The following is a 21,185-nucleotide window of genomic DNA, read 5'->3' on the forward strand; positions in this document are numbered from 1 at the left end:
AGAGCACCTTGAACTAACGCTTATTTTATTACTTTTCTGTCCATGTTTGAAGATCGTCTGACTCTGATCTCTTCGGTCGTGATTCACTGTCTTTGTCTTGTGAGTGATAATGTGCACACGATCAACATAAACACACACAAACAAGAATGAGCACATATATTGTTTAACCCACATCGTAGAAATCATTGTGATGCATGCCAACACACACCCACATGTACAGAGACACACAGCAGAGAGGCCAACCTCCTCGCCCACACCCTGTTGGCATTTGGCAGGTTCTCTATATTTGGGTAATGCCCCTCCCAGGAGCCCGGCCCTCTCAGCTCCCCTCCCTATTTAATCTATCAGAGAAAAACCTTGGGGTTTAATTTCTCTCTCAAGGCAAAGTGCATTGCTGGCATGGCTGCCAAATCCATACACAAGGAGTGCATCAAGCTTTAAAGTGGACAGCAGAGCAGTTTAGTCAGAGTGACATGAAATATAGAGCATAGTGTGTCACTGTAGGACAAAAAAAACAAAAAACTAAAACCGGGGCCGGGGCTGCTGTTGCTCTCCTGTGGAGGACTGTGGTGAGAAATCAGTGTGCGATGGAATATAAAATATTCAAAACAACAGACAAACACGCACACTCACTCACAAACCAAGCGATATGCCAAGAAAATTATTTACTACACAAGAGCAGGCCCCTAAATGATTAGATTAGTCTCCTGGCTCCTGTAGCACAAAGAGACAGGACGGATGAGACATGACAAATGTTGGCGATACAACACGAGAAATGACCAAACATTAAAATCATAAGTAAGAAAGGAACAGAAAACAGAATCTTAACAAAGCAAGTCAGGCGTTAAGGAAGTAATAGTACCAATAATAAAGATAACTAGAGAAGGAAACTTCTGCCTTCTGTCACTGTGTGTTTACCTGTGTGCAGTCTAATCTGCTGATCTGATCCAGATGTGTGGCACTTGCAGGCAGTGGTTGCTATAGCAACGGCACCTCTTGAGATACAGAGCAGGTCCATTCATAATACACACACAGTACCACGGATGGACCTTCCAAACTTGCTAAACTTGCTAAAAATGTGTATTCACCGCGAGTGTCGCAAAGTTTGGCTGAAGACTCTGATACTGGTTTTGTGAAGAAAATTGTTTTAAAATTGGGGATTTTTTTTGATCTATAGTGGGAGAAGTTTGTTTAAATTGGACTCTATGGATAAGCTGGTCACCGTGCTTTGACAGTCATGTTGTATTTGTCTGTCATTTGTGAATTCCACGCTACACTCGTGTGATGTCATCCACTCTGAACTTTCCACACAATGCACACCAATGTAAAATTCTGAAACAGGCTGAAAATGTCATGCATTTTGAACTGTAGTTGTGACAAATCTGTGAAGGTCATTAATGAAAGAGCTGAATGAGGGTGAAAGTCACACCCTTGGTGAACGTTGTGAAGTTTGAATGAAGCTTAAACGTTCATTTCAATTTGAAAGAGAAAAGTAGAATATTTCATCTAAGAAAATATTCCAAAATTCAGAAGGAACTGAAAAACAGTATTTGAGCTGAATTTTGAAGTCTGAATGAAAGTTCAAAAATAATATTTAGGAAAATATGGAAATTATGAAATATTTTATTGAGCTCAACATTTTGAAATGTTAATGTTTCTTATTGAAATTTGTGGAACTAGTTCACGGACAAAAAAACTGTGGATTAAGAAAAAGAAGAAGAAGAAAAACTGTCCACCTCAGAACAAGCAATCCCACTAAGTAGGCAAAGCAAAGGAGGAATCCTGATGAACCTGCAGTTATAACCTGAATGTGCAGCTCTCCTCAGCTTTACTGTTTTGCCGCATGGTCTATAAAGTTTACTGACATTTTCAGCTGTTTTCCGTGAAAAAGCTCTTAAAATCTACCGTACACTACCTGTTCACACCCAACACCACTTAGCTCTGCTCCTGGTCCTCATTATCTCCCGAGGGAAACATCTGGCTCTTTAACTGCTAAATGCTCCACGGTGTTCACCAGCTTGTTGCTAACGTTTGCTCCACAGTGAGTGGGCTTTTGTGCTTTTTTTTTTCTTGGAAGACTTACCTGCTGTCTTCCAAGTGTTCGTCCTCCAGTCCTTCAGCGATGATGTGAAAGGAGGATCTGCACATTCTCTTCAGTCTTGGGATTTAAACTAACAGAGACGTTCAACTGATTCTATATCACCTATACCTTTCAATATGGTACTCGCTATGCCACCAGGATTGGGTTTGCGTGACTAACTTGCTATGCCATATCCATAAACAAGGAAGACAATAGTGTTCACCTGGCATTTACTTTTTTTCACAGCACCCAGCACACAGCGTACTTGAAAATCCACAAGGTCAACAGATTTCAACAAGATTTCAAAAAGAAAATGTACCAGCCAACGAAGGAAACGGTTAGGTGTTACAGTACCAGCATTTATTCCCTTCACACTGTAGCCCCCGTTGACCTCAGTAGTAGCAGCTTCTGGATTTTAGCCACTGTGTTTGACCCTAACACATCAGCATATGGGACCTGTCCAGGAGAAGGGCAAGGAGATCAGAAAACACCATGTGAGCCTGGCTGAGAAACTGGACTGCCCACGCTGAGTTAGCGGAGGGGGTTCTCTGTCCTCCTGCTGTGACCATGCCATCCTGCACAAAGAAAGAAAGAAAGAAAGAATCAACCAAAGTTGTGAAAAAGAGCAAATGGCATCCTCTAATGAAAAATTAAAGTAGGTGGTGGCAGTGGCTGATGGGTGAGGGGGTGTCATGACAAAAAACGGAAGAGCAATAGAAAAAAAGGCAGAGAGACAGCTTGAGAAAAACACATAGAGGAAGAGAGAGAGAAAGAGAGAGAGAGGTGGGCGATTGGTCCTATGAGAGAGTTGTCATGGTAACAACTGATCATGATGAGGTTGAGAATGATCAGAGAAGACTTTTGGAAAGGAAGTGCAAAAAAAAAGAAAGCATACAGAAGCTTTATAATCACATGAGACATGTAATGTCTGACGACGTGTGATGCAAACGACACTTATTTTTGCAGTCGGGTTTCAAACTTTACATGAAAGCAACAACAACCTCATTTACACTGGATGTGAAGTCCGTCAAGTAAACTCTCGGAACACATGTTTTTTATTTCATAAATTAGGCGTCTGCTTTGTGCTCATTTACCGCTGAACTATGTGGCTGAGTTTGCATCCGTTTGCATAATTTATATTATTCTTTTGAGTTGGAGGTTGCATACAGCATCTTCAGATGACCACATTTACATTCACCTTGGGATAACGATTTCAATTCACTGATTACATTAAATAGAAGGTCAACATTTAGTTTAATTGGCACACTGGTCCTGAATGTGAGAAGGTAGAGCCAATTTCTGCAACTTTTCAGGATGCTGTGTGCACTGAGTCATCAATAAATCCCTCCTAAGGTATTGAGCAGGGGGAAGTATTGTGTAAGTTCTGTAATACATTACCTGCTGTGTAATTATAGTAATCATGAAAATAGCAATTGATTGGAGTCTTCAAGTCGCTCGGGTAGCGCTGATCCTGACAGTCTTTTAACAATTGTTGCAGTGAAATGAGTCTCCACGTGACGGATCCAGTAAAACAGCATGTTTTGTGCTCCATGCAACAGAAGCCGTTTCACTCATGAGAGGAGTGTGCAGAAGCTTGGCTGAAACAAAGAGAGCCAGCGCTAATCTGATTCAAGATGATATCATAACCTCTATATCCAGAGATTAAAAAAAAATCTGTAATATACTTTGATTTACCTTTCACGCTTTCTTGAATAGCAGCTTAATCTCATGTTTTGACACATAATTCTGTCGCGCAGAAGCTAAATCCAACCAATGTTCCATTGTATTTTATTTCTTTTTTTCTTTTTTTCTGGTCCCGCTAAGAAAGTAAAACTTGGTGAGCTATGGGCAGCTTTGACTGCCTGTCCCCTTTGGCAAGACAAGACAGAGCATACAGACAAACACTACTTTAAAAAATGATGTCTGTGTCGCTCTCCTTTTTCTTGCCTTGCCAAGAGGGACAACCCCCCTCGTCTTCTGTTGAGAGTCATAGAGTTTGGAAACACGGCTGATTTAAAGATAAGAGCGGATGCAGCAGAACAGTGTGGAACTCTTCCCAATGAGCGGATTGATTGTCTTGCAGTCAGTCTCAACGGGCCTCTATTGATAGCGGTGGTCCATGTAAGCAGCGCCAGAGGACGACCACAGACGAGGCCTTCAGTGCTATTCCGCAAAGCAAAGAAAACAACCAAAGGTGCCTTTCTCTTGTTAGCAACTGAAAATGTAACTGATCTCAGTGTGTGAGAGACTTATAATGACTCAGAACCTGATTCTTGTTGGTGGTAAATGCTCAGAATGTGAGGACATTGAAGAACTGATGAGGTACAAACATAAACAAACATAAACAAATGTCTGCTAGATTCAAACCGTTGTCAAGTTAGTCCAAAAAGGTTCATACTGTGTTACAATGTTACACGTGACGTGTCTTGCTTCCTCTTTTCTACATTCATTGGAAAAAGCAGAACAAAAAAAAACATATTTGACCAATGCAAAAGGGAAAATCACATCATGGACGAGGAAAAGGCCGAGGTCATCCACTCTGACAGTAACAAACACCACCGCTGGAGCAGGGAGGCCATCGAGCTCTGGAAACGGTCCCCGAGAACCATCAATGGGGCTGAAGGATCTTACATCCTGTCCAACAGCTGGGATGCTGTCCTCAACAGTACAGCAGGGGGCGTAGTCATCCTCTGCTGGCTGGCAAACCTGTATAGAACAGGAAGTAAGACAAGTCACATGTAACATCACATGACCCTTCTGAGGAAGACCACAGGAAGTGTCAAGGTAATAAAAGAAAAGCTTATTTTTTTCTGTATGACTGAACCAAACTTCACACAACACACTCTGTGCTTCTCAGTGTAAAAGTGTTTCCATCCCATGTGACCCAGCAACTTTCCTTCACTGCACACAGGAAGTGACATGTTTTATATGAAGGCAGACAGAGGCAACAGCAACATTCACTAAATGTCACTAAAAACTAATGTTTCAGAAGTGAATCGTACTGTGCTGCTGCACAAATGCTCCCTCTTTCAGGTTTGAGAGTATTTACATGACAGAGCATGTTTTCAGATTGAGGATGCATTCAAATAATGTTACATTATTGAAGTTCAGAAAGACAAATGGATGCAAAATAACATCTAGAAGAAAAAAAATCTCAAAAATGCACACACTGCAGCTTTTATTCATCCCATTTTGTACAACTGGTGGTTGTGGAGACACAATCTAATGCCTGGATTCAGGAAGTTACCCTGGCTTAACCTTTCTGAGCAATGATCCATTATTCATTATAATTTCCCTGCTTCAGATAACAACAGGTGTCAAATTGAGCAGTTAAGGATCTGTGTGGCAGGATTCTCCCTAAAGGAAATAATACTGTGAATCAACAATGAGCCAGCAGAGAAGAGCTATAATTCAAGAATGAACCAGGGAAACAAAACATTCACATTGTGGACATCAAGCTAAAGGGAAAGGCCTCTCTGTAAGAATTATAGATGTGTTAGTTGACAACAGTGTACCATTATACTATCCTGCAGGCTTTCACAAATGCCAGTATACTCTGCTTAACAACAACCACACGCGTCCTCTGAGATTTGGTGAAAAGTTCAGGCTCTAATAGTTGGGTTCACTAAATATTTAATTAAAGTAAAAATATGTAATGTCATTTGTCAGATGCATTGTTGAACCATGCTTTTATTAGTTGACAGCTTAAACTATTTACACTCAGTGTGATGATGAATCTTTCCTTAGGCGCTGTTTTACTGTTAACTGTTCTTACATGTTGTGAGTGAAAATAACTTAAAGGTCCAGCACATATTTTGATTGTGTTTTTAATCGGCCTCTTCCTTCATCTGAAAATGGGCTCTGGCGGAGGGAGTGGGTGGGAGACAAGAAGCATTTATCCCATCAAACTAAAGCTAAATGGCTGGGTTTTCTGAACAGTAGAATTCACAATGCTTTTGTGTGTAAAACAGAGTGGTTACTCTGCCACATATGAAAGCGATAGTGTACATGTTGGAGATTATTTTCAAGGAAAGTAGTTCTCTGGGCTAACAGTAGCTGCCCAGCTGAGCTTTTAGTTCTCCCCTCTCAAGTTCATCTGTTTAAATCTCTCCTCTCCTCTCCTCTCCTCTCCTCTCCTCTCCTCTCCTCTCCTCTCCTCTCATGTATTGTGGATCCCTTGGTTTGTTTCCCTGTCCACCTCTGTTGTGTGCCTCAGACTCTCTCTGTGCATGCTCTGCTGTGACAGCGAACAGAGGTGACTGTTTACTCTCATGTGTCAGCCAATCATCACCCACTGGTGGGTTCAAAACAGTGTATTGTGTCCATTCTTTCATTTGCCATCCATTTTTTCCATAGCAATGAAGAAGACAGTGAGATTTAATTTGAATTCGCTGCTACTGTATATCAGGGGAGTATATGTGTATAATTATATGGTATTCCCATACCAATGTTTCAAATAAGATCTGTCTGTGTTGCGTGCCAGATTAGGTTTTTGTGCTCATTCTGTGGGGATGATTAATTCATCAGTCTGCTGTCTTTAAATATGAAGGTGGCTGCCTCTATATATCGTGACAACAAAACTCACCGTCGGAGGACTTTCAGTCTGACTAAAATGAATTATGTGCAAGCTTCCTGGTTTCCCCCGAAACATGACCAATGACTTATTTTTCTGTGCAGTGAAACATCAGGACCTGGAGTCGTGTTAAGGAGAAATATCTGCAGTGACAAATGATTGAAACACCACCAGTGATTGGTGATCCTGAGAACATCCGCTATACTGTACATATTACAGGAAGCACGAATCCAAAGCACACGCTGGTCACCATGTACATTTATCATGGCAACAGCAACATACTGAATGAGAATGTTGAGAGGGAGCAGAGAGATGACTTGCCCACTGATATGGGCTTCATATGTTTTTAACTGAATTATTGCCCCTAATTAGGCCACAGACCATATGCTTATCTTTGGTGATAGATCTGATGAGATTATTGTAAATGAATGTGATTCCTAATTTGACGTCTGGATATCAACGCATTTTACCGTAATTGAATTGCAGTTTTTCCTCATTTTGTCGGAGAGGGACCCAGAAGGGTGCCTTGAGGGATGCCTTTTTAAAGCTTATTAGATTGTACTCATTAACAAAGCACTCAAGTGCCTGTGATTATCGGTTTCTATTTGTGTTCTTTCTTGATGGTGTGTGTCTGTGATTATTTGTTTGCGTTACATTGTGAGCACCTGGGGGTCACATGAAACAACATTTTATCCAGAAGTGTAAATGACAATACTACTGAGTCAAATTGATTTGATTTGAAAATAGTAAACAGGACTACAAAGATACATATATGACAGGTATGTTACTGCATTTGAATGTTTGTTGGTTAGTGCGTCTGAGTAATTCCCTGTGAAACCTTTGACCTTCTCCAGGTCGATTAAAAAACACCGTGGCCACACCCATTTTTGAATCAGACCAACATGATTCAAAAAGTCTAAGGATGCTTGCGAGCGGTGCACTGCGGGACTCAGTACGGTAAATACATTTTTAAAGATATTTTCGGAGCATTTGCCTTGAAGAGTAAGTGTGAAGGGCAGGCAGACATGCTTCAAAGGCCACATACAGTATCAAACCTCAGAAGGCTGCAGCTTCAGCTCTATCTGGTTAGTTATTCAAGGCCCTGAAAAACAACAACAACAACAACAACAACAACAACGTTTCACACAGAGGGTCTAACAGCATGGACCATTTTACCCGTCTACAAATCAGGCCAGCTTGATTGTTTTGTGATGGCTCCCCTCTGCATTTGTACCTTTTACTCAGTTGTGCCTCTGGTTGTTTGATGAGGAGCTTCTTTCACTGGGTATTGCAGCACCCGCGATGGCCTGTACGGGCATTAGGCAACACTTTGCTGGGAAGAAAAGGGGAAAGTGAAAGGTGCAAGATGGTGGGTGGTAATACGGCATCTCGTTGAAGCGAATATAGGCTGTTAAAAAGAACAACTTCTATGTAATGTCCAAACCTACCGCTGTCTGACTGGGGAGGGTCCTCATTATCCTGCTGGTGATGTTACCATAAAACAGAGAAACATTTTAATGTCCCTCCTCTGCTTATATGCGGCCTGCAGGAATATCATAATGTAATCATGACTCCAATAAGACTGTGTCTCACTTTAACTAGATAATGGCCTCTGTACACCTCAGCTGCTTTTCTCTACCAGGTTTCCAAGCTACAAACACACAAACACACGTGTGTGCATGGGCTATTATCGGCACAAACAGGGTAAGATCCATGTCCTCTGTTGGCTCAGACCCAAACACCCTTGGCTCTGTATTCCATCTTACTGTCTGACATCCAAGCACCATGTCCTCCTTTACTCTTTCTCCTCCTCCTCCCCTCCTCCTTTTTTACCTTCCATCCCTGGGATGCCACTGTAAAAAGAAGTAAATGTGACTCCCCGAAACAACCCACCCGCTCCCAACAGCAGCACCAACTCTCCAGGGGCAACTACAAGAGTATAATTATCAAATCAATGCTCTAATAAGACCGAACACCAACTTGGGCCGTTCTAACACACCCACCCATCTACCCATCTCTGGCCAAGGTGGCCATTACCGTCCACACCATCACCATCACCACACACACACACACACACACAGAGGTTTGCGCTGCTATTCATGTTAGGACTCTCCGTTGACTTGAACGCATTTGGACGACCTAACCGAAGCATTAAACCTAAACATAACCTAACCCCAATTCATACTGTTATCCTAACTTTAACTAGAGCATCAGAAATGAAGTTCTGCCTCAGTGGAACTGGGTCCCTATGAGGACCACTACACACACACACACACACACACACACACACATCAGTATGTCTTTAGCACTGGCCAGGCTGTAGAGGCAGTGAGAGGAGACTCAGACTATTAGTATTCAGAGCACAGGGAGGAAAAATAGAGGAGGGAGAGAGAAAGAGAGCGAAAGAGAGAGAGAGAGAGAGAGGGAGGAGATAGTGAAAGAGAGGGAAGGGAAAAAAACACAAGGAGGGGGAAAATATAAGAGAAGAACACAGGAAACAGGAGGGAGAAGAGGGGAGGGGAGAGATATCATATTGTTCATTTCTCCCTCTCAGTCTGCATTCCCGGTTGAGAGAGAGAGAGAGAGAGAGGGAGAGAGAAAGAGAGCGAGAGCGAGAGCGGAATGCTCCTTTACAGGCGTCGCATCTGACTAAAACAGCGTAAATAGGAAACTGGACTGAGAGGGAGGCAGCAGTTTGTGCAACGCCAAGGTAAGATGTTCCTTTTGTTACTCTCCTCCTGTAGCGTTCACCTCGGCGGCATCTGCGTTATTCGCATCGCGCCTCCTTTGATCCCGCATCCATCCCACACTGAGCTCTGCTGTATTTGCCCTAAATCCGGCGGCATGTGTCTGTTTCCCATGAATATTTAATGTATATAATTTGTGCATCACCCCCCGAGCTCCGGCATCTTTGCATTCCACCAATGTTTCGGGCACATTCAGCTATGAGGATGCATGTGGTGAGGAGGCAGTTTCTGTGTGAGGCTGTGTGGGATGTCATGTAGTACAGACAGCAGGCTCGTGTCTGTGTTCAAAGTGTACCAATGGCAGCCATGCTCACTGATAATCAGGATTTAACTTTTTATTTTTTTTCCCCCTGCCACGCAAACGCGTTTAGATTAGAAGCCGAATAGATAGTGGGGGGGTGCGCGCACGAGCACGCAGGAGACAGGTTGACGTGCGTAAGACGTGCGTAATTCCCCCCTTCCACCCACACGGTCAGCCCCATCCACCCCACCCTATCCCACGCCACTCCGGCGTAGCTTCCCACAACAGAGAGCCTTATTTATGCAGGTGGTCCCAAAAAAAACCACACGAACCCACCGACTCTGACTTAGCAGTAGGTGAAAAATGAAGCGAGGGCGGCTGGCTCTCTCTCTCTCGCCCTCTCTCCCTCTCCCTCTCTCTCCCTCTCTCTCTGTATGTGTGTTGCCTTACACTCCCTATCTGTAAATAGGTCCCACTCTGCAGCCAGAGGATCTGCAGAGTGGGACCAGCATCTCATGGTTCCTGGCTGGCCACTTGCTTTCTATTTCCTGTCTCATGTTATAGATAATTTAGATTCTCGCAGGCCCGGTGAGATGGGAAGCTGTGAGAGGCTGAGCAGCAGCCTTTGATATGTGTGAATGTGAGACAGATATAGGTTGAGATGAAAGGAGACAGTTTTTTGCCTGACTGTGAGCGGGTGTTGAATTGCATGTTTACAGAGATATACGGCCTTAAACAGATATAATCGCCCGCTCTCCCCCCACCTCATGTTATTTATTCGCTTAAAGGATGTCCAGGAACTATTATAAGACTAGCTAAATTGGAACAACCTCAAGGCAGACGCCCAGCAAAGCTATTACCTCTAGTCAATAGACATTAATATCCCAACATTCAATCTTGGCTCCATACGGCGCTTGCTCTGTCCTGGAGAAGTGTACTGGCCCACTGTAGTGACCAGAAAGATGGGTTGAAGTAGCCCTATTTGTTTACCACTGTGCATCAATCCGTCACAGATGAACAGGCAGAGAGGAGCGATGATAGCATTGTGTCAGGCCGACAATCGCCGTGGCCTCGGAAGGAAGTGATGCAAAACAACAAAAAAAAGGAGGGTATGCCATCTCTGGTGGAGCGAGGTCATGACCTCCACGAATGAGGGATTGTTCTCACAAATGGCGGATGATCTGAGTGTACAAGTGCATCGATTCAAAGTGGCACGCGCGACATGATGCGGCTCAGCAGGGTACAGCAGAGCAGACAGCATCAAAGTCCCGGAACAGAGAGGAGCGGGTCGCGGGGCCACGTCGGCAGCCTGTGGAGCATAGCATTCGGGAAATGGTGTGCTTTTAAAAGGCACAACTATGAGGGAAAAAACTGAAAGCTGGAAGAGCAGACACGAGAAGTGTGAAATTCACTTTAACACTTAAAGTAAATTTACAGACCCTAACCACCCCCCAAAAAACAAAAACAATAACAAACTAAAAAGCACGCAAAACAAGGATGAGAGGTTTAATTAAAGATGACTTCTAGGTACTAATGAAAACAAAAGAAACAGCGTGGCAGCAGATAAGAGGGCTTTACAGCAGGTTGAGGGAGAAAAACATCCTATTAGGAATGTCTAATTGATTGTCTACCGAAGCATTATGTTCAATCCAAGGGGCGACGGGTGGTGATGTCACCCATAATAATCTTTACTTAGGTTTTGAAGCCTCTAGGATCCAGAATTTCAAAGATGGGACGTGCAACTCTGTTCCTGTTTGACAATACCAGCTGTCAATCCCACTGGTGTTCCATTCATATGTGTTGTACTGTGTCACGTATCATGTTCTTTTGAAGAAGACCTGAAACTTGCACTTGATACCAAGTGATATCCTCAGGAATACAATTTTTCAATCTTTGCACAACTGCAGTTTAATATATTCTCATTTCCTGTGTGTCTCAACCAGATGTCAAGCTTTGTATGAGAATAGACTGCCGGCGTTGAAGAAACACTTTTCTGTCGCCCAATCAGCTGACTGTCGTGGGTCTCCACGGGTACTGTACCGTAAATTACTCTGGTACCCCAAGGGAAGGGTACGGAAAAATGGAACGGTTGGGGCCCGTTGCTTTGGTACTATTCCTAATGGAAACACAAACAAATAGATACTGTACCATACTGTACCATACTGAACTGAACCATTCCACTCACGCCACATGTCCCTTTTACGGTCTTAGTCTATAGTTCAGTCGCAAAAAATGAATGTTAAATATTCATAGACTACACGTTGAATTGATGATGCAGTGTTCCAGCAGATCACAATGTTGTGCTAAGCATTTGAGTGTCTCTTTCTACGTCTCATCAAGCAGACAGAAGCATTTCAAATGGCTTATCACCGTAATTGCCAAACCCAGCTGAGGTGTGTGAATCATCCCTCAGCTACAGATTCCACACGCAGATTTCAGGCACACGCTCTAAAATGAGACTTGTCAGTGAAAAACCTGCCCTCAGGGTTTTCTTTTTTTTATTATATTCACCGTCACTCTGCTCGAGGATTTTTGTTTGCCGACTTGCGGAAGTGAAGCAGGAATTCTGGTTTGAGGTGTTCCCGAGCCAAATAAGTAAATAACGTTAAGAAATCTGATACATCCATTTACCAGTTTATCCTCCACATGAGTGTCGTGGGGGACGCTGGTGCCAAACCCAGCTGACATAGGGCAAAAGGTGGGGTACATCAATTTAGAGTGTCCAATTTACCTAATTCTCAAATCTGTGGGAGGAAACCGGAGAACCCGGAGAAAACCCACGCACTCGTAGGGAGAACATGCAAACTCCATGCAGAAAGACCCTTGTTCCGACCAAACCCGGGTCTTCCTGCTGTAAAGGCAAGAGTGTCAGAAATCTGACACAACTAATCATAAATGATGCCGCTAACTGACCCTCTCTTTTCTCTATGTCTCACTTGTAAAAGAGAATTTAAACTCGGTTTGACTTCCCAGTAAAATTACAGGTTGGTTATAAATGAACAAAGAAAAGAAAAGAGGGGGTGCATTCGATATTAGATAAATATTCATTGGTGTGTACCGCAAACAAAAAAAACGGGAGCTCTGTGTGGAGTTGGTCTTTTTCTCTTTCATTCTGGATGCGTAACCGCAGAAGTGTAACTTCAATTTGAATTGGATTTTTGGGGATTTTGTTTTTCGGTGTTCTCCGTGCACTCAAATCTCTCCGTTCTGTGCAAATACAAGAACGATCCCTTCATTATAAGGGAGAACACACGTGAACGCCTCATCTGCTTTATCGCCGATAAGCTAGATTAAGGATGTAACGGCTGGACAGAGCCATTAAAAATGAGACATCTAGCTGATGCACTTATCTTAAGTAATTAGCAGGAGGGGCGAGCCAGAGGCGAGCTGTCTTGCTCAAGGACACCTGTGCAGGCTTGAACTTGCATTATCTCCCTGACTGGTATATCTGGGAGTTTGAGTGTATGTCCCTTGGGTGTCTGGTCCTTGTTTTCTGTGTTTCTGGGGCCTTTTTTCACCCAGATTTAGCTCATGATCTGAAAACCAGTTTCTGTAATTGAGCACAGACTTTTGTCAGGACCTGCATATGCTGAAGCTCCATGTTTTTTTCTCCCCTTCGAAGTGTGATTAGACTCTGACCTTGCATGCAGTCCTGTCTCATCTGGCCAATCGGACTGTGACCTTACTGGTCGACTGGTCTTGTTGTGGCGTATTTGTTCCCCGGGAGTATTGATCCCAGGCACAACAGCAGTCAATGGAGCATCTGTGGGAGGTTTAGTGTTGCTCGAGTTGTATTGTGTGTTTCTGGGTATGACGTCTGAGTGGAAAGATTTGTTGACATGTGCCAGAAGACATATTTATCCGCCAATAAGCAGACCCTGTAAATATCTTTACTGGTAGTGAATTGCCTCCTCAAACCCTTGATTACCATTGTTGCTGTGTCACCCTGGCCACCAGCGTCCACTTTTTCTTTTTTTTGCCAATCTGTGCTTTAATTTCTTTCTCTTCCTCTTTATCTGTCTCACCTTCAGCTTATAGTCAGTGACCCCCCCCCCCCCATCTCCCTCTTGCCTCTCATTTGCTCATTCTCTCTCACTCCTCCATTTCTTTATTTCCTCTCCCTCCCTTCCGATGCTCTTGCTGGCATTTGAGGTGGCCAGTTTTGTGCCAGACAGCCATTCTTCAGATTGAGATATCCTGGGTTTTAGGCTTGGAAACACTCAGACTGATTTACTATCTTAATTGGAGAGAGTGGAGGAGGGAGGGGGTACAAGAGTGGATGGTGTTTTGATTCGCTATTTTAGGACCAAATTCTGCAAAAGGATGTGCAGTGATGGACAGATAAGAAGACCGGATTGTCTGAGTTCTCCTTGGACTGACACAAAATCCTGGTGTGACTATCAATTTCTCAAAAGAAACAGAGCAAGAACAAGAGCAGAAGAGTGTGTTTCTGACAGGAAAGGGAGAAAACTTAAAAGGGAGTGGGAATATTTTTTTGTTTCGGATCTTGTTTAGTGTGAAATATGTCTTTGCCTAATGTGGTGATTGATGGATGGCTGGAAGACAGATGGACACATAAGGAGGGCATTTCAAGGGAGGTACCACTCAATGCACAAAGACTGACACTGACATTTCACAGAACAACATACATCAACTGATCAATAGTCCTTCCCCTGTCCAACAAGGCACCAGGCTTGAGAAATAGGTCCTTCGCTCCACAAGGGCGGAAACATCCCAGTGGAAAAGTCAACTGACCTCTCACCGCGGCCATTGTTTTGGAAGTGATTTATTTTCAAATCAGACAAGGGCCTGCACAAGACTTTTGGCATGGCATATTCAATACCTGTTTTTTTGCATCCATTTAATATTATTAGACACACTTTTGCATATATTCTCCTCAGTCTGAGTCCCTGGAGCCTCACAGACTGTGACGAAGTAGAGTTTTGGGCATTGACCTGCTTTTATTCTGACAGAATGAGTTCAAAAATAAAGACAATATGTAAAGAGGTCTAGTTTCTCTTGGATCACACACACAGTTATAGCAGCCAGACTTATTACAGGTGGTTATTCATTAATCTGATGTTTAGTCTTTGTCTGGTGCTTTTGTCCCTGTGTATCTTAATTGCTATAAATGTAAAATATGTACAGTAACAGTGACCAACAGTGTGGTTACCAAAGTTTGCAAAACAAGTAAACATGGAGCTGCACATATTCCCACTGTTACACCTGGTTCATGCACATACACAAAACTGTCCCTCTGTCTCTTTTTTATTTATTTATTTATTTATTTTATAAATATTGATGAATTGTCATGTGTCAGCAACAGGCAGAGATTAAAAAGGAAAGTAGACGCAATGATCAGCTTTATTGGGTGGGTGGGTGGCCTAACAGACCAAAAACACCGTAAATGGTCCATAAATGAAAATTGCCTCACCATTGTTATCAGTGAAACAGTCGTTTCTTACATGTAGCCCCTTTTTTATTATTATTTTTTTGTTTTTTTGCAGGTGATGGTGGAGCGCTTTAAAAATAAGACTCTCTCAATTCTGAAAGTGACCTCCGATCCACACTGATGTGTTGGACAGACCACAGAAACCTGTGTGTTCCTCTATTTCCTGTCGGAGCTACATGACTAAGAACTCAACTCAGCTCCCGAACCTCCGCTTTTCTGCAGGTTACTGTTTTGCAGTCTTGGAAACTTTAGGAAAATAACAAGCTAAAGGTTATGCATGCACGAATCCCCTTTAATCTGCCAAGTATATTTGCAAAGGAAACTTTAGATGTCGAGGGCTTCTGCTGTGTTTTGCAGATTCACAAACCTGGGCTCGATGACTTTTTGTTTTACTTTGGTACAATGGATCAACAATATAGTAAATATACAGTAGAGCAACATATGGACTTAAATCCATAATGTTTCAAGTTGTTTTGTTAAACCAGAAGACCTGATGTTGTTATTCTAATCCTACCATTTTTGGATTGTGTTTCACATGAGCACATTTCACATTGAGAAAAGAGCTCCTCTCTCTCTCTCTCTCTCACTCTGTTTGTGGTCTCCCTAATATGTGTGTTTTGGAGGCTCAACAAAGGAACTTCTAATTATGAAAATTAGTCTGTAATTACAGTATCGTGTTTTGCTTGGAAGTAATACATTAACTTTCAAGATGATTGACCCACTGGTCAGTTTTAGACATCAAAATCACCACTGTATGCCCAGGAGATCAGTGACAGTACGGTCCTGTGCAATTAGGTATGAATCATCACTGAATCATCTGGCACTATTCAAACATAGATCGAGAAGTATGAGAGAGTGAAAACTGGGGCTTTTACTTAGAACCTGTGAATATAAATGAGGAACTAAAGCCTCATTTTCACCAAGTGGCACAGTGCAGTTCAGTTTGGAAAGGTAAACCCTGATCTGGCTTTGAGTTTCCACTGCAGGGTGTTTTGGCTGAATGGCGATAGCTGAATCAGCAAGTAGCGTGACGTCATACCGGCGCGACGCGGTGTAAGTCTGCCAAAAACAAAGGCCATGAAGAAAAAGAATGCGACACAGTAAACAAAAGGTAACAGTGGAGGACATCCAGCATTTCGTGTTCTTTCTTCTTGGCCTGTGGCTATTTATCACACAAAGAAGACAAGCTTTGTTTCAGAGAAAGCTGCAGGCTTCACACAAAATCCCTGCTGTTTTGTCCTTTTTTTTTTTTTTACAGTTGCCTGGACGTTACAATTGTCTGTTGACAATGGTGCCGCAACTAAGGATTCTTTTCATCACCGATTAATCTGTCTCAATTAGTTGAGTATCTGTTTGGTCCATAAAATAATCCCCAATCCTCAAGTATGATTTTCTCAGATGTCCACAAACCAGTTTTAATGATTTCTTAATGAAACAGAAAATATTCATAGTTAAGAAGCTGAAAAATCAGAAAACTTGTACTAAAAAAAAACAACTAAAACCAAATAATCAATGATCAAAATAGTTGGCGATTAATTTTAGTGATCGAATAATATTTGATTAATTGAATAATCGTTGCAGCCCTAGTTGACAAATCTAGGTTTACGCAAATATTTCCGAACTGTACCAGACTGTACTTGGTGGAAATGGGGCTTAAGTGTAATGCGTTTAATACTGTATATGCAAATTGTATTCTTTACATCCCAAAATAGCTCTTAATTCTCAATTCAAAACTGTGGTCATTTTCGAGCATAGATTTCTGTAACATGACAAATGTTGTTCATAAAACTGAACCCGGTAAGAATCAACATCCAACTCTGTAAACGCTGCACAGTTTAAAACTTGTTTTAAATTCTGTTTGATTCAGAACACTTCAGCTGTACCTCAAGGGCCAATTTAAAGCTCATTAATTTGCTGGTTGGGTTCTTCCAGCCATGCAATCATAGTGGATTTTTTTTTTTTGTCCAAGCACCAATCCCTGCCACGCTGTAAAGAGGTAAATTAAAATTAATTTGTGGTTTGCCTGAAGTAATGCCCTCTTATTCAAGATAACCCTCGAATCTTTTATATTTATAGTGTGACAGGTAACTAAATGGATTTTTCCATTTTCTTGGATGTGGAATGTCAGCAGGCGTCTGAGTGACTTTATCGCGCATCAGACGTCACGTGTAGTTGTGTCTGTGTGTTACAAGATCATCTCCCTCTGACGCATCTATCTCTTTGTGGTGTGCATGCTTAAGTAATATTATGTAACTCTGAAGCCAGTGATCTGTCAGGGCACACTGGCAGTTTTGGCATCAATGTTCCAACCGTAATGGGAAAAGTGACCAATCTGCCAAAAAATCTATTTGTCCTCTTCTACGTCCTCATCCTAACATTGCCACTTTTCTTCCTTTTATCCTTTCCAGGGAAAGTGAGAGGGGCGTGGGTGTCGCTCAGTTACACATGAGCACATCAGTCTGGTCTTGGTGATCCGGACCAAGACACCCCTCAGAGCCCCTCGTGTTCCGCCTACAGCCGCCCCTGCCTCCCTCTTCTCAGGTCACACCTTGTAAAAGGTGGACGAGCCAAGACTCTACTTACCCGAGTGCCGTCCGCTAGGTGAGGGCGGGCGAGGGCTGTGTCATCATTGGCTGGCTGCTGGTGAGAGTGCAATGCAGATTGGAGGATGTCGGGGGACTGGGATGAAGACCTGTGTAAGAAGGCGCTGATGTTGGTGGAGGAGCTGTGCTTCAACTCCCAAAGAGGTTACAGCCAGAGCAAAAGCTGCCTGGAGTTCAGCTACCTGCTGAGAGGACGCAACAGACAGCTGGACCCAGGTAACTCGGCACGACGCACCTGACGCTTCGACCGATGTATCACTTTGATGATGTCTGAGCGCGTCTAAAACAGAGTTCAGTGGTTTGTAAGATTGCAATCTGCCGTCTTCTGCCTCCGAGTAACACTCCACACAGAATGTGGCATCAAAGGATAACCTCATCCCTTATACGCCACTTTTCCACTGGTCGAGTTTAAACTCATGTATTAACAGGTTTTTGATCAATATTGACTTCTGGGTCAAATGACTGCAGTACAAGTGGGTTTTTATCGGCTTCAGCTGTGATTGGCATTAGTGGGAACTCAGCGATGCGTGAATTGTGATGCCACCAAAGCACCGCAAAATTAAACAAGTTCCAAGGGGTTCCATGGAGCTCAGTGACAATTTTACACTGGCTATTATTTTTGTATCTTTACCTCAGTCTCTCTCTCTCTCAATCGATTTTTTCATTCGATGCGACTGATGAAATAAAAAGTATTGAACACTGTCCCAAGTCGTTAAAAGGAAGGTTCGACACAAACATTCACGGCTAATGGCTATGCTAACGCCTGCAAAATGAAATGATGCAGGGATTTGCATCGCTGGCAGACAGAGGAAGTGGCTTACAAAGGTTACTAACTTCCTACTTCACCCAGACCACACAGCTGTGGTCAGCGTGATTCATGTCAGTGCGAGCGTTTGTCAGACACTGCCGCTGAATAACTCTCTATGTTAAAGAGGAAACCATGAACGCCTTTCAAGCCTGCAGAGGGTGAGTAAGTGAATCTTTGATCCCGGAAAGATTTAGAGAATCACCTACTCTAAACTGTTCTGTTTCCGATGATAGTCTGAATCAGGCTTTTACATTCATGTTTGGTGATTCTGTCATGGAAACACAACTCAACAAAAAAACAAACGGCATAACATTTTCAGTATCACCGGCATCTCTGGTGGTTACACACAACAGTACAAATGTGTGTTCGACTTTCAGGTATGGAAAGGGTAATGTTATGAGGAACGCTCATGTTTAAAGATGGTGAGGGTACTGTGCACTCTGAACAACAAACCATGAAATATTCATCTGTTAGATTGAAATGGCAACAGTACAAGTCCATCCCATTTCTTTTACGATCCCCAAAAGAGTCTCTGTAGAATTCTAGTAGATTGTTATCTTGTAGCTAGATAACACACATATATATATTTCTCTTATCTACCAAACGGAGCAGATGGACCATGCTGTACTGAGGTGTGTGCAGAGTATTGTGTGTGTGCGCGTCGTTATTTTTCAATTGAATCATTTAGAAAAGCAATGTACTGTTATGCAGATTAGCATGGATATCTCTGGCTCAGTGTAGATTAGCCTGGATTGGCTGCTTGTTGCCTCTGGAGATTTGGAAGACTGTGTGAAGAAATGGCACACCATGGTTGCAGGCGTTGCGCCCCCCCATCCCACCCCCTCCTTCACTCACTAGCTGTGACTCCTCAGTGTTTGCTGACGGAAGTCTCCAAGCCCTCTGAGAAGCGAGACCACCGTAAGCTGTCAACGGATGGCTTGTGTAAGCAGCAGAGATGTGTTTGATGTGGAGCAATGTACGAACTCCCAGTGGGCTTGATTCAGTCGTTGATTGACAGGGAGTCTCAGTCCCACTTCACAGTGCACTTCAGAGGTTTCCAACCCACCCACCTACCCCCTGCTGATTAATTTTTTTATGCTTTGTGGATTAGCGATGGATCTTTGGCAGGATCAGTGCCTGGGAAGCCACAGCAAGTGCCCTAAAGAGAGACAAATTGAGGAGAGTGGTTTGGCCTCTGACAGTCCCTCTGCACGTTTGATCACAGCCACATCTTATCAGTGCACCCTGATCTGCCAATGACACACAACCTACTCCTCTGCCTCGCTTTGTTTTACCTCTCCAGATCAATACATTAACCTCTCTCAGCCTTAAACCACCCCCCCCTTTATGTTTCACTCTCCATCACTGTCAAGTCTATCTCACACGCTGTGGTAGATGCATTGACTTTATCCGTTCTCATCCCCTCTTTTCCTCCACCTCACGTGGACGGGGGGAATAAACCCAGTCAGATGCACATGTCTGTACGAGACATGTGCATCAATCTGTTCCTCTGTTTATCTCAGCGCCGCTGGTGATTCTGTGGTTTGGGTCATGTGTTTCTTTCACCCCCATTACGTTTCATCACTGCTGTCCTTTTCCTCCCTCTGATTATACTTCTACTTGGTCTTACATTGCTTTGCCCTCTTTTCCTCTCCTCTCTTACTCCAACGCGCTTCCCTCCTCCACTCTCACGAACTCCATCATCACTTACTGTCTTCGCTCTCGCTTCCCCTTTTCTCCCCGTTTCCCTCTCTTGTTGCTCACTTCCCACCCTTGCTTGTCCTCCACCGCGACAGATCGATGTCCCCTCGCCCATCCCCCACCGCCTTGCCCCCCCCTTCCCCCAATCATATCTTTTGAACAAGTGCTGATTAATGACATACACAGACTGATGAATAATTCACACAAGAGCACGAGGAAGAGAGAGAGAGAGCAAGGGAGCGAGAGGCAAAGGAGGAGGGATGAAGAGAAGGTAGGGGTGACAAACAAAGAGACAGTTGCTGAGGAGAAGAATAAAGTCAGAACATGCAGAGCCAGACAGCATGGGAGAGGAGATGACAGCCAGGAATGAGAGGTGTTTGAGGGAATTGTATATAGAGGCAGAAACAGAAAGTGAGGGAGGAGTGGACGGAGATGGAAGAGAAACAAATTCCAGAGGATGTTCCTCTGGCTGGGGGATTGACTGCTGTTTTCATTTTTTCCTCCTGTTACAGATAAAACATCTTTTCCCCCCCGTTCTCTGAATGAATTGTCTATGTTTTGTAAATCCCATAGAGACACTAAACTGGAGTAAATTGAGCTAAAAGGGGTGAAAGAAAAGGAGGCATTTATGTGGGACTACAGTAGTGGTGAGTGGTGGGTGAAGAGAACATCCTCTGTGTGATGAAAAATGCTGTTCTACACTAAGGCAATGATTGGCCTGCCCGCAGAAGAATTGTTAATTAGTGGCTCCAGTTTGGATGCGGTCCAAGATGGTGACAGGGAAGAATCTCAGCTATACAGTGCAAGTATACACAAATATCTGCACACAGCATCATGAAGAGTCTTCAGCTAATCATAAACTATGAATATTCATATTCTGGGGCCTGTAGTCAATTGGTGGTCTGACACTATTTATTCAAGTATCTATAAGGATTTACAGAAGATTTGTAGTATTTACGAATGTATGAATTCATAATGAA

The 21,185-nt window shown here is 43.2% G+C and overlaps 1 protein-coding gene across 1 annotated transcript in view; it reads left to right on the plus strand.

Moving 5' to 3' along the window:
* The first annotated feature begins 9,091 nt into the window (after positions 1 to 9,091).
* Positions 9,092 to 21,185, plus strand: part of syt3 (synaptotagmin III) — a 30,565-nt gene continuing 18,471 nt past the window's right edge. The window contains exons 1-2 of the mRNA XM_058653723.1: positions 9,092 to 9,363; positions 17,502 to 17,912. Of these exons, the coding sequence (XP_058509706.1) occupies positions 17,762 to 17,912 (151 nt within the window). The 5' untranslated portion in view covers positions 9,092 to 9,363; positions 17,502 to 17,761. The remainder of the gene's footprint in view (positions 9,364 to 17,501; positions 17,913 to 21,185) is intronic.

The sequence above is a fragment of the Solea solea genome, chromosome 16 (assembly GCF_958295425.1).
Source record: "Solea solea chromosome 16, fSolSol10.1, whole genome shotgun sequence".
In the NCBI taxonomy this organism is placed as follows: Eukaryota; Metazoa; Chordata; class Actinopteri; order Pleuronectiformes; family Soleidae; genus Solea; species Solea solea.